This window comes from Pyrus communis, chromosome 13 (assembly GCF_041283825.1).
Source record: "Pyrus communis isolate YQ-2024b chromosome 13, ASM4128382v1, whole genome shotgun sequence".
Lineage (NCBI taxonomy): Eukaryota > Viridiplantae > Streptophyta > Magnoliopsida > Rosales > Rosaceae > Pyrus > Pyrus communis.
Genome location: NC_142577.1, coordinates 1,078,220 through 1,091,265, shown reverse-complemented (window position 1 = coordinate 1,091,265; position 13,046 = coordinate 1,078,220). Strand labels below are relative to the sequence as shown.

Sequence of the window (13,046 nt, the reverse complement as noted above, 5' to 3'; positions counted from 1 at the left end):
TTTCATGGTAGTGACGATCATCTTGTCATGTAGGTCATGACTGAGTACGGTGACAGGTTACGATAGGTGGAGCAGTACAAGGTAAAGTTTAAAGAGAATAACCAGCTTTGTGAATGGCGCCAGAGAAACGAGCAAAGCTTTGGCTGAGGCCATCCGCCTCAAAGATCAACACTTTGAGAGTTTGAAGAGGCAAAATGGTGAGAACGTAAGGCTCAAGAAACAACTGGAGGGGACTGGGAAACATTTGGAGACAAATATCCTCGAAGTTTCCAAGGTTAAAGAGGAGTTGTATAATGCCTTGATTGAAGTTTCTGAGCTAAAGAGGAGTATCCCAACTGAGAGGGACACTGCCATGCAGGAGTTCTTAGGTTCCCAGGCCTTTCACGATGCTTTGAAACCTCACTGCATTCGGGTGGCTAATTTTGAGAAAAGGAAATGGATGGCCGTCCTTGAGCGTTACGATAATGGAAGCATTATCTGAAAGTACCATGATGGGATGGATGAGTACTGACAAAGAGGTGAAGCCTTCGTCATCGTAGTTGATCCTAGTAGTGAGGATGACTCTGATAATGAGGCTAGTGTCGGTGAGCAGTCTCAAGAGAGTGAGGATGGTTTTGGAGATAACGAGGATGATGGCGATGACGATTCGGTTGAAACGCAAAGTGATATTGTCAAGGGTTCGGCCTCAGATGAGGATGACTTATAGTGCCCTTTTTTTTCTGCATGTACTTTGAATGTACTAGTTTGTTGTTTGTATGGCATGTGCTATGTAATCTGGATGTACTAGTTTGTTATTTGTCTGGCAGGTTTGGGTATGTTTGCAACCTTGTACTGTGCGCTTTGATGTTAATGGCCAAGTATTTGTATTATCATTGATGAATGTTTGGCTATGCTTGAATAGATCCCTTGTTTGGATATAAGTCATGTTGACATATACTTAGACTTTATTTCATGTTGTAAGCATTCGTGTTGAAGCTTCAAACCTGAGCGTTTCAGTGATAGGGATGTAAGGGAGTTAGGACCAAGTTGTCTAATCACCTCTTTATTGAATTGTTGCCAAATGGCCTTCATTACATAAGATGCCGAATGGTCGTAGCTTAACACTTATACAGTGTAAGTCTACGTGTAATAGTACTTCAAGTGATCAACGTTCCATGGATGGCCAAGGGTTTTGCCATCGGAGCTCTTGAGCTTGTAGGAACCAGGGCGACTGATGCCAATAACTTCAAACAATCCATCCCAATTTGGGCTGAGCGTGCCTTCACTCGGGACTTTGTCGCAGAGTAGTATTTTCTTCAATACCCAGTCCCCCACTTTGAAAGAGCGAGGTTTGACTCTTGAGTCATAGTAGTTGGAGATGCATTGCTTGTAGGTGACATTCCTCAAGTGAGCCTGGTTTCCGTGTTCCTCAACTAGATCCAAGTTGAGGGTGAGTTGTTTGTCATTTTCACTTTGTATGTAGTTCTGGACTCGGAACGTTGCTTGCTCGAGCTCAACTAGGACAGCAGCCTCTGTACCAAAGGCAAGTGAGAATGGAGTTTCTCCTGTTAAAGTCCGATATGAAATGCGGTATGACCAAAGAACTTGGGGTACAAATTCTGCCCAACAACCTTTAGCCTTGTCCAAGCTGGTTTTCAAAGTGCGCTTGATTATTTTGTTGATGGCCTCAACTTGTCTGTTAGAATGGGGATGAGCTGGGGAGGCAAAACATAAGTTGATGTTGAACTTAAAACATAACATCCTGAACTTCTTGTTGTTGAACTGTCGTCCATTGTCCGTGACTATTGCATTAGGAATGCCAAATCTGTAAAGGATGTTCTTCCAAACGAAGTCTTCTATTTTTGCCTTAGTAATGGTTGCCAAGGGTTCTACTTCGGCCCACTTTGTAAAGTAGTCAATTGCAAGATTGCATAGCGATCCTTGCCTTTCCCTACAGGCATTGGGCCGATCAAATCAAGTCCCCATTGGGCAAAGGGACAAGGGCTGATCATAGGAGTAAGAGGCTCGGGAGGGGAATGATGAATAGTTACGTGGCATTGACACTTATCACATGAGCGGGATATTCTGATGGCATCTTGGTGGAGTGTTGGCCAGTAATATCCTTGGCAAAAAGCCTTGTGTGCTAGGGATTGAGATCCAGCATGATCTCCGCAGACTCTTTCATGTATTTCTCGAAGGACAATTTTCATTTTTGTAGGTGTAAGGCACTGTGAGTATGGTAGGTTCAAACCTCGCTTGTAGAGTTGGTCATTAATGATCAGGTAGTGGGTAAACTAGTATCGAATCTGCTTAGCTTGGACTTTATCATTTGGGAGGGTGCCATGAACAAGGAATTTATAAATCGGGGTGATCTAGCCATCCCCCTGTTGCAAGTTGCACACTTCTGCGACTATGGTGCTTGGTGCTGCCAACAATTCGACATGAATTTTTCTCCCAATCTTGTCTTCCACTACTGAGGCGAGGCGAGCCAAAGCGTTTGCATGATTGTTTGCTGTTCGAGGGACTTGGGTGATTTGGTAGTGGAAGTGCTTGTGCAAAAGCTGCATTTGCGCAAGATGCACTGCCATGGAGTTATCCTTAGCATCAAAGTTCGTGATCTAGTTAACCACTAATTGGGAGTCACTGAAGATATTAATTTGTTTGACTCCAAGGTGTTTGGCCAAACGTAAGCCTGCTAAAAAGGCCTCATACCTGGCCTCATTATTTGACGCCTTGAATTTGAAGCGAAGAGTATACTCCATTGCTACTTTGTCGGGGGCAGTCAGGACTAGTCCTGCTCCACAGCTCTGTTGGTTGGATGAGCCATCAACATATATAGTCCATACTGGGAGTGTTGTTTCTACTTTCTGGGCTTCCGGGGGTGATGAAGCCACGGCCTCAGGTGTAGGAGAAATGTCAACAGGATAAGTGAATTCGGCGATGAAATCTGCAATTACTTGGCCCTTCTTAGTTGGCTTTGGGTGGCAGAAGATGTCAAAATCTCCCTATGCTATCGCTCATTTGATCATTCACCCCGACATGTCAGGACTCTGAAGTATTTGTCGAAGGGGTTGATAAGCACGATGATGGAGTGTGCTTGGAATTAGGGGCGAAGTTTCCGAGCAGACATGACTAATGCTAGAGCTAATTTCTCAATGCTGAAGTATCGTGTCTCCATATCTTGTAGAGCCTTGCTAGCATAGTACATAGGTCGTTTGATACTATCATCCCTACAAATTAGGATAGAACTTACTGTTGAAGCCGAGGCAGACAGATAGACAATTAGGGTGTCACCAACTTCAGGTTTGTAAAGCAAAGGGGCTTTACTCATGTACTCCTTGAGGTTCTTAAATGCTTCAGCACATTCATCAGTCCACGTAATGTATATCTTACCTCCCTTAAGTGCTTTGAAAAAGGAAGCGCATTTGTCTGTGGCCTTAGAGATGAACCTGGTCAAGGCTGCCACCTTGCCAGTAAGGCTCTGGATGTCTTTTGAGGTTACTGGTTCTTTCATGTCCATGATTGCTTTGATCTTCTCGGGGTTAGCTTCAATGCCTCGTTGGCTAATCATGAACCCAAGAATTTTCTAGAGCCCATGCCAAAAGTGCATTTGTTGGGGTTCAAACTCATTCGATACTTCTTCAAGATGGAGAAGGTTTCAGACAAGTTGGCGATGTGTTGGTTAGCATGTTTGCTTTTGACTAACATATCATCAACCTAAACTTCCATGCTTTTCCCAATCTGTTCAGCGAACATTGAATTAACTAATCTTTGATAAGTCACCCCTGCATTCTTTAAGCCGAATGGCATGACTTTATAGCAATATAGTCCTCTGTCAGTAGTGAAGGCCGTGTGTTCTTGGTCCGAAGGGTTCATGAGGATTTGGTTGTACCCTGAGTAAGCATCCATGAAGCTCAATAGTTCACACCCTGCTGTACAGTCTATAAGTCTATCAATGAGAGGAAGGGGAAAGCTATCTTTCGGGCATATTTTGTTTAAGTCGGTGTAGTCGACACACATTCTTCACAAGATCTTTTGAAGCAATAGACTTTCTTTGGTCAGATTTTTCTTAACAATGACCACATTTGCTACCCACGTTGGATAATTGACTTCATGAATGAAACCTATGCTTTTGAGTTTTTCAACTTCTGCCTTTATTACCTCGTATCGTTCAACATCATAAGATCTTCGCTTCTGTCTCATCGGCTTGGTCTTGGGATCAATACTCAAGCAATGATAGATGATATCGAGAGAGATGCCAGGCATGTCTTCGTATGATTAGGCGAAGACTTTAGTGTTCTCTTGCAAAAAAAAAAAGATCAATGCCAACCGAATAGGTGGTGACAAAGTGGTGCCAATCTTCATTATGTGGTTCGGATAATCTTTTGAGATAGAGACCTTCTCCAACTCTTTAGCAGGTTATGCTTGTTGGGTGAAAAAGTCATCTCGAGGATCGTCGGGTTGATTGTTACCACCGTGAAGATCCAAGTTGGCTTTGTCTGAGCTGGTCTTTATAACTTGGTCATGTATAGAAAGTGTTTCTTTGGGTACATGCAAGTGTTGTTGCTTGACTGAAGTGTGGTAACATGATCGTGCGCTAAGTTGATCTCCTTTGATGTAATCGTTGCCATGGAAGGTTGGAAATTTCATCAACAACATATGTGTGGATACCATAGCCTTGAGGTCATTGAAGCCTGTGCACCCAAAAATGACATTTTATGCCGTTGGGCAATCAACCACTAGGAAATTAGTGGTGATGGTGGCTATGTAAGGGCCTGTACCAATGGTGAAGGGTAAGTGTATGAAGGAAAAATTTTGTCCTAGCTAAGAACATGTAAGAACATTTGAATACATATGCAAACTAATAACACTTTAAAGTAGGCATGCATTCAAAAACAATTCATAAAACCCATGACTTTCAAAGCCTAGTATATGGTGAACCATAAGACTCTTTAACAATATTAAAGAGAATAAGAATTTAGAGATTCTTTACCCTTGAAGCTCATCCTTGATTGCACAAGGGATTCACCCAAGTGGAGGGCCTTCAAGTCACCTCCTTGCTCCTTGGATCTTCCTTGTGATTTTCTCCCTTTTAGTGCTCATTTTCTTCTTTGAGGATTTGAGGATTTGTTCTCCAAAACACCAAAAGTTTGGTGTCTCTAAGTCTCCACACCAAAGATGTTGTGTGAAGATGAAATGGATGACTTAGGGAAGAAAGATTGCTAGATGTTCCTCACCTAAGGTGGCCGGCCTCTATGTAGAAAATGAGAGAATATGTTTCACCCAAATTCAATTAGAAAACCCTAAGTGTGAAAAATGGCTATAAAGATGTCTTTATACCACCTCACAATGGAGTGGCAAACTTGCAATTAAGCCAAGTTCACTACCCTCCACCCTTATGGCCGGCCTCTATGTAGTTATTGGGCTTAATTGCCCATTTTGTTTTAGTTGTCATACAAGTTAAACATAATGGGCCTTGTGGACCAAAACGTTTTTGCGCCCCGAAGCCCAAAACTAACTTAAACGCCCAATACGAACGTTTCGTATAATTAATTAACTATTTAATTAATCTTGACCATTCTTCAATTAAACCATTTAATTGCTTATCCATTTCATATAATTTCTTCACTTATATCCTTACTCGGTGTACGATCCATTAGGTTCCAATTAGCGAGGCAGTGGGCGATGTTACTCTTAACGATCGATTGTGAATTGAAACCACATTTCAATTCTCCCTTAAAATTAGTGTTTGATAATCTTTGGGGCTTCCACAAACCATGGGTGACGCCTAGCAGCATGTCATGGTTACCCAAGCTAAGTAGAAGTGGTTGGAGAACCTATCCAGTTACAACTACAATGCAATACGGTTCTTCTCTAATACAATACTCCTAATCACATTGTTTAAGTGATAGTTTGTTTCATGTCTACTATCCAATGTGATACTTCTCTATATGATTCAATTGAATAAGATTTGGAACATCTTCCTTAGTCATATTCATATGCTTTGGCCAAAGACTCTCGAATCATATCTTAGAGTATTCTCCTTCCACCATGGAAGGTTAGAGATCCCTTGTTGTGCATTCATATGCCTACATGACTAGATAGCTTGACCCCAACAATGCCGTGGACACTCCAATGGAATGCCGTTGACATAATCAAAGATCAAGGACCTAACCATTAGACATCAATGATGCCTCAGGTCAAAGGACTACTTTGCATATTGCAACTATTGAGTTCTCACATGACATGTATGTTCGAACTCTCGTTTGATCGTTGTTCAGTGTACTCGATTACTCTTTCGAGCACCTATGTGTTTGCCTTAGTGTCCAACACCAAATGACTTGAGACTAGTTCATACTCACGCTTGAGTCGACATAACACATACTAACCTTAGCGGATTGTCAATGCCCAATTGACAATCCTATGGCTAGGAACGTTTTAGGAATGAACATAAGAGAAAGGTCTCGTTAATTTAACTAACTTAAATCACTTGTCTCTTAGATCAAATACATTCCTTGGATTCCCTTATTGCTTAAACACAAGATACTATAAATAGTGATTAACAATAAGTTTTGCCCTCTATTAAACATATAAAAGTTTAACACAATAAGTATTCCAAAAAAGCTATTACATCAAATGAGTGGCTTCGTGGGCATACTTCCAACAGTGTATGCTCCCTAAAGGTTTCACGATGTCACCGGAGAAGCTTATCAGAGGAGAAACCAAGTGATCGAGCAAGTGTTCAGCTACATTAAGTGTTTTGAAAGCTTCAGCAAACATGATATTGACCGACGCCCCCGTGTCTACCAGGATTCGTCGTACGTTAAAGTTGGCTATGTGAGCCTCCACGATCAATGGGTCATTATAAGGATAGATGATACCTCTTTCTTCCTCAGGGTAGAAACATATTGGATCCCAGTTAGGCTTTTGATACTTGCCTCCCTTGATATCTTCCATGTGAAACACTTGGTGGCCAGGCCTCAAAGTTTGTTCATTGGTTTTCATGGCCCTGTTGGAAGATTTAGATATGGGTGTGCCACCGCTTATGGAATATATCACATTCACTTGGCGTTGGTTGCGTTTATCCCTTGGAGGGTGAAGAAGGAATTGATCAATTTTTCCTTCACGTGCTAAAGCTTTAATATGATCACAGAAGGTGATACATTTCTTGCCGTCATGGCCGTTATACTCGTGGTAACCACAAAACATGCCTGTGTTCTTTGTGGACTTGTAATTTGGCTCCCTCGGTCTTGGCTTCGGTATCAAGTGAGCTATACTGGGGTAAATGGTCGTGCATGTGGCGTTCAAAGGTGTGTATGTCTCATACCTCGGGGTAGGACCCTTCTTGGTACGTGCTTGGCCCACTGCGTTGATTGCCTGGGGGCTGGCATTATTGTGGCGATACCCTTGGTTATCGCGATAGTGCCCCTTACTCTTTTTATTAAAATGAGACTGGTGAGGATGGAAGTCTTTCCTTTTGCCCTGAGAATGATACACCTGTTAACTTGGTGAGGTATTAGGTAGGGCAGGGGGAAGCGTCACTACTGTTTGGAAGGTTGAGGTCTTCTCATTCGGTTGGATCTGGCTTCCACTCCCCATTTGCTAATAAGGGATGGTTGCAAGGAGTTTCCCTTGATATGTCCTTGCCTCGGCGGAGGCATGGTTGTAAGCCCGTGCCATCACCTCAAAGTAAGTCTTCCAAGTGTTAGCATTGATTATGTACTTGGAGAAACAGTCGCGTAGGCTACCGTGAAGGCTTTAAGGGCGGTCTTGTCATCTGCCTCAGCGTAGCGAAAATACTCACGGCCGAAATGGCCAACATACTTTCGTAATGACTCGTCCGGCTTTTGGCTTATAATGTACAAGTCATCTGCGGAATGCAAGCGATCTGTCTGGAAAATGTGTTGAGAGACAAATAATTTCCTTAGTTCCTTAAATGAGTCTACCGTCTCAGGTGGAAGACGACAATACCAATTCAGAGATCTGCCAGAAAGGGTAGAGGGTAAGAGAAGACATTGCTCTTCGTCAGTGTGCATCCGGTATGCCATGGTGGACTCAAAGAGGTTAAGGTGTTTAATCGAGTCCTCCTTTCCAGTGTAGAGTTGTAAACCAAGCTTCTGCTTTGTCTTTGCTTGGAGGGGGTGTCGAGGATCCTTCTTGTAAAAGGGCTAGGCCTAGGTTGGTTCCAGTTAGGTATTTCGGCCTGACGTTCAACCTTTAACTTGTTTACTTCCTCAAGGAGTTGTAGGACAAGGGGGTCCTGAGTGGAGTCAGGTATTGCTGGATCTTTCTTCCGTAAGTCTCCATCTCCTTTTGGAAGTAGAGATTTTTCTTTGGACTCACCGTACTGACTTCCAGGGTGAGCCTGTCAAAATACTCCCGAGTCCCCCATACCTTCATATTCCTTTAGGGCTTGTCGCTCCTTCCCTAGATTGGTAGCTGGCTTGGGACATGGGAGGGAACCAAATCTTTCAGAAACCCTTGGGTCATTGACTTCGAGCTTATGTGGATGGGGTTCTCTCGACGTTGCCTCAGGAAGTCCCGACAGTCGCGATAAACGGCTTTCGATCCTTCCGTTCTTTCTGTAAAAAGGTGCCTCCCTCCACTTCTCCTGCTTCAGGTTGAAGCAGCTGCGTTGAGAGATGTTTCATGTTGATCAACACCTTGATGAGTAGCTCGCTCCACATTAGGGATATCTATGTTGAAGACAGGTGGTCCCCCGTGTTGGGGGGCACCCAGGTGATGGTTGACTTCCCTGGGGGTGATGAGTTTGTGTGTTTGAGTATGCGTAGCTTCTTGGAGCATCTCAAAGAGTTTTTCATACTGCTTCTGGAGGATCTCATTCTTTATTGCTATCTTGTTGTTCTGAGCCTCTAGCTCATCGACTTTAGCATGAAAAGCAAACTTCTTTCGTTCTGTATTTCGTTGCTTTGCACTAAATGTGAGGTGGGTGTCGTTCTGCGTGTTGTGGCTCCCTTCGCTCCCCATGTTGGAAAGGGGTGCCTGGTTGAAAGAAAGTGTACGAATGGTGGAAACCAGCTTGACAAAGCTGGAGAGAGTAGGAATAAGTGCGATTCCCACAGACGGCGCCAAATGTTGATGCACAAAATCGGCGGTACAACAGAAAGTGTAAAGTTTGTGACCTTCGCTAGATTGCTCTGGTCATTAGTATGGATAAGTATGTAAATGAATAGAGACAGGGAAGTAAACAACACAAGATGTATGTGGTTCACCCAAATTGGCTACGTCCATGGACTAGAGGAGTTCTCATTAGTTGTGAAGGGTTTACACAAATACATAGGTTCAAGCTCTTTTTTAATGAGTTATAGTGAATAGTTTAGTACAAATGACATTAGGGATTATTGTGGGAGAATGATCCCCTTTTATAGAAGAGAGTTTCTAGCTTTGTTCTGACATTGACACTTGTCGTGTTGTGATTGACCTCTGATAATGACACGTGTTGCGCTGTGATTAGCATCTAATACCGACACGTGTCGCATTGTGATTGGCCTTCTGGTTGGAGGAAAAGTCTTGTGGGTCCTTGACGGTATACTGTTGACCGATGCTCAGTAGTTTCGAGATTGGTCAAGTATGGTACAAACAACCCGGATGATTTCTAAACGCATAAAACTTCCAGTCTTAAAAAGTTCCCAAACCCATAAAAATCCTTGAGTTCTTCAACAATGGCTTCCAACACTTTTATCACCAAGCTTTCTAAGGGGTGCGCCAAGTGCAAAGACTTTATTGACGAAAATGCTATGAAGACCTTACGGTTTGAAGGCGATTCAATTGCTTCCCACTAGATATTGGGACCTATTTTTAAGAATGTATTCCCAAAGACCATTACTGAAATGCTTAAAGCCCACTGCTTGAAACCCTTGGTCTAGGGGTATGATTGGTTGAAATGGGATTCAGCCAGGCCTCAAGGAGCCTGGCCTTAGACCACTGCATCCTGGGTAGCTTGGGTCGAACGAATGGAGAAGTTCTTCACATAGAATGGAAGACTCTTGGCATTTATGACGCTGTCAAGCTCTCAACTATTGAGATTGCTAAGGATCGAGAGCTTTTCACGGCAGCCCTGAGTTTTGGGTGTTCAACCACCAACACAATGGTACTTTCTCTCGGCCCTATTGGCCCGTCGTGTTTGACATATCGGCCATCCTTGGCACTTCTCTATCTAGTCTTCAAGTTGATGTCATCTTTCCTGGGTATTAATTCGACTTAAACCTTAAACCATTATGTGAAGAACGTGCCGTTGAAGCCCTAAAAAAGAAAGGCCAAGAAACCCCAAAAGAAGGAGTTGAGAAACTGCACAAGAACTTCTTTAACTATAACACTCTCATCCACCACTTTGCTGGCCAAGGGGAGGAAGACATACGGAAGGTGGAACATAAAGTGTTCCCATTTTACTGGTACAACAAATTTATTGTTTGTACCAAGTCGAATAAATGTTTGATCGAAAACATGCCAGTGGTTGAGGCCCTGGCTAGTGGTCGCACTCTAGCTCTTAGCTCGAGTGCTCCCATTGATTTTGCTCATGAAGCCAGTCGGCCAAAGGTTGAGGCCATAAAAGCAAAGATTGCTCATAAAGCCAGTAGGCCAAAGGTTGGCCGACCTTGATTAGTAAGTTGCCGAGCTACAACGTCCAATCGCCGAACTTCAACGGCAAAGGTCAGCCGTTGCTTCGGATCTCGAAAAGGATTTTGAAGAGAATAAGGCTCGATTAATAGACTTCGCGGCTTTAGGAAATCTTTTGTAACTTCACTTGTATGCCCTTTTTGCAAAATCAATGAAATAAATTTTTTATCTTCGCATCTCCTACGTGATTGGATAATACTTCTTTAAAAATTTCCCATTGATTGGTAGTTTATGAATTAGACCAATTCGGTCTTTAAGATGGTATGCCCCATTACCGAGAACTTTGTGGACGATGAAAGGTCCTTCCCAATTCAACGACCATTCTCGAATCTAGGATCTTTGGTTCCTATGAGCAATATGGTCTGCCAAACTAACTCTTATTTTTTGTCTGACTTGTTGGTTATAGGCTCACTTGGCAATCTATTTCTGTGCCACCAACAAATTATGCGCATCGAGCCAAGCTTCCTTTAGGTCTTCTAACTCCTGTCTCATGGATTGATTGTATTCGGCATTGAACATACTACTTTGTTCAATTACTTGCAACAAATTCATACTTAACTCGACTAGTAACATCGTGTCGTGTCCATAAGTTAGCGCATACGGGGTCGTCCCTGTTGCCGATCGGAGCGAAGTTTGATATGCCCATAAAACCTCATTTAACTTTAAATGCCACATACCAGGCTTCTCTCTTATCATTTTTTCAAGAATGCTGATCAACACTTTATTACTTGCTTCAACATGTCCATTTGCTTGTGGGTAATACGGGGTGGACTGTTCGAGCTGAATTTTTAAGCTTGCCGTGTATTCTTTGAACCTGTCGGACGTAAAGATTGTACCATTGCCTGTTATGATTATTTCTGGTATGTCGAATCTGGTTACGATATTTTCTTACACAAAATTACAAACATCTTTAGACGTTAACTCAGCGTATGACTTTGCTTCGACCCATTTGGTGAAGTAGTCTATTGCAATAAGTATCTATGCATGCTTAGCTGATCCGGAAGACTGCGTAATTTTGTTAATTACGTCCATGGCCCATCCTCTGAACAACCAAGGTTTGGTGATCAAGTGAAGTAATTTAACCGATACTCGTTGTATAGGCCCATGAATTTGACATTCTACACATCATTGTGCGTACTCGATACAATACTTCAATATACTCGGCCAGAAATAGCCGTGTCGTCGAAGCGGCCAATGCATCTTGCACCCAGATTAATGAGCCTCGCAAATTCCTTCATGTACTTCTGCAATTGCTTAAGCAGCCTATTGCAGGCAGAGGCATAATAACAATAAACCATCCTCACCATTCCGGTATAACTCAGTTTGGTATAACACATAATTTGAGGCATGGGCCCTTATTCTGTGGTCGTGTTTGTCATTGGGGTTATCGAGATAACGCATGATTGACCTTCTCCAATTGTCTGGTAATGTCTCGACAACACAAACGTCTACAGGATCTCCTCGTTCTAACAACATAGGTAAGGACATTACTCATGTACAATTCACATGATCGTGTTGGAGAACTTGTTGATTGACCAAGGTTGGGTGTGATCGTTGTACTATAGGTATCGCCCAGCCTAACTCGTCCCCTAGGAGTTGTGCGCCGGAGGCTATTTGAGACAACATGTCTGCGTCGGTATTTTGAACGTGAAAAATGTATTTGAACGTGATACCATCGAACGACTTAGCCAAATAGCTGGCAACCATGTAATAGGGCGCCAGAGTATAACTCATGTAGTGGAAAGTTCCAATGAGTTGGTTAATCACAAGTTCTGAATTGTCAAGGACGAGTACATAGGCTGCCCTATAGTCGTGAAGGACATTGAGGCAGATGATAAGGGCTTCATATTCGACCTGATTATTTGTACAATCAAAATCAAGTTTGAGAGAAAAATACCAGCGGCGTTGAGTCTGGGGATTGAATGACGATTCTAACACCAGCCGAGGCTGAAGTACTAGAACCATCAAAATACAGTGTCCAATAATTGTCACATGTTTCCACCATTCCGATTTCAACGTCATTACCCCTAAAACCATATGGAGAAGGATGTTGAGCTAAGAAATCGGCAAATGCTTGCCTTTTCATGGCTTTCTATGGCACATATTGCAAACTGAATTAAGACAGTGCCATTGTCCATTTCCCAATTCTGTCTTTGACCATTGGTCGAGTAAGCATATACTGAATAACATTAGTTTGGGCGATGACCTGAGTGACGGAAGGGAACATGTAATGTCGAAGTTTAGACGCAACAAAAAATAATGCTAGGCAGAACTTTTCTACGGTTGAATAATTGATTTCAAGTGAGTTAAGATTCCGGCTGAGATAAAAGATGGCTTGTTCATGCCCGACATCGTTGTCTTGTGCGAGAAGGCAACCAATGGACTCTTCGGCCACCTAAATGTATAGCTTAAGAGGTTTACCACGTCGA

General features: G+C 42.8%; 1 protein-coding gene across 1 annotated transcript; it reads right to left on the bottom strand.

The window, feature by feature from the left end:
• Nucleotides 1-1,119: 1,119 nt before the first annotated feature.
• LOC148691543 (uncharacterized) lies at nt 1,120-2,741 on the bottom strand. The gene is made up of 2 exons (XM_088682859.1): nt 2,692-2,741; nt 1,120-1,804 (listed from the first exon to the last, which is right to left on the bottom strand). The coding sequence occupies exons 1-2, from the start codon at nt 2,739-2,741 to the stop codon at nt 1,120-1,122; spliced, it is 735 nt and encodes a 244-aa protein (XP_088538985.1).
• Nucleotides 2,742-13,046: the final 10,305 nt, after the last annotated feature.

Excerpts from the sequence above, each read along its gene's own strand:
- LOC148691543 (XM_088682859.1), bottom strand. The coding sequence starts at position 2,741 with ATGGAGTATACTCTTCGCTTCAAATTCAAGGCGTCAAATAATGAGGCC. Across the intron at positions 1,805-2,691 it reads GCGTCAAATAATGAGGCCAG|ATTTGGCATTCCTAATGCAA; the intron begins GTATGAGGCCTT and ends CATCCTTTACAG.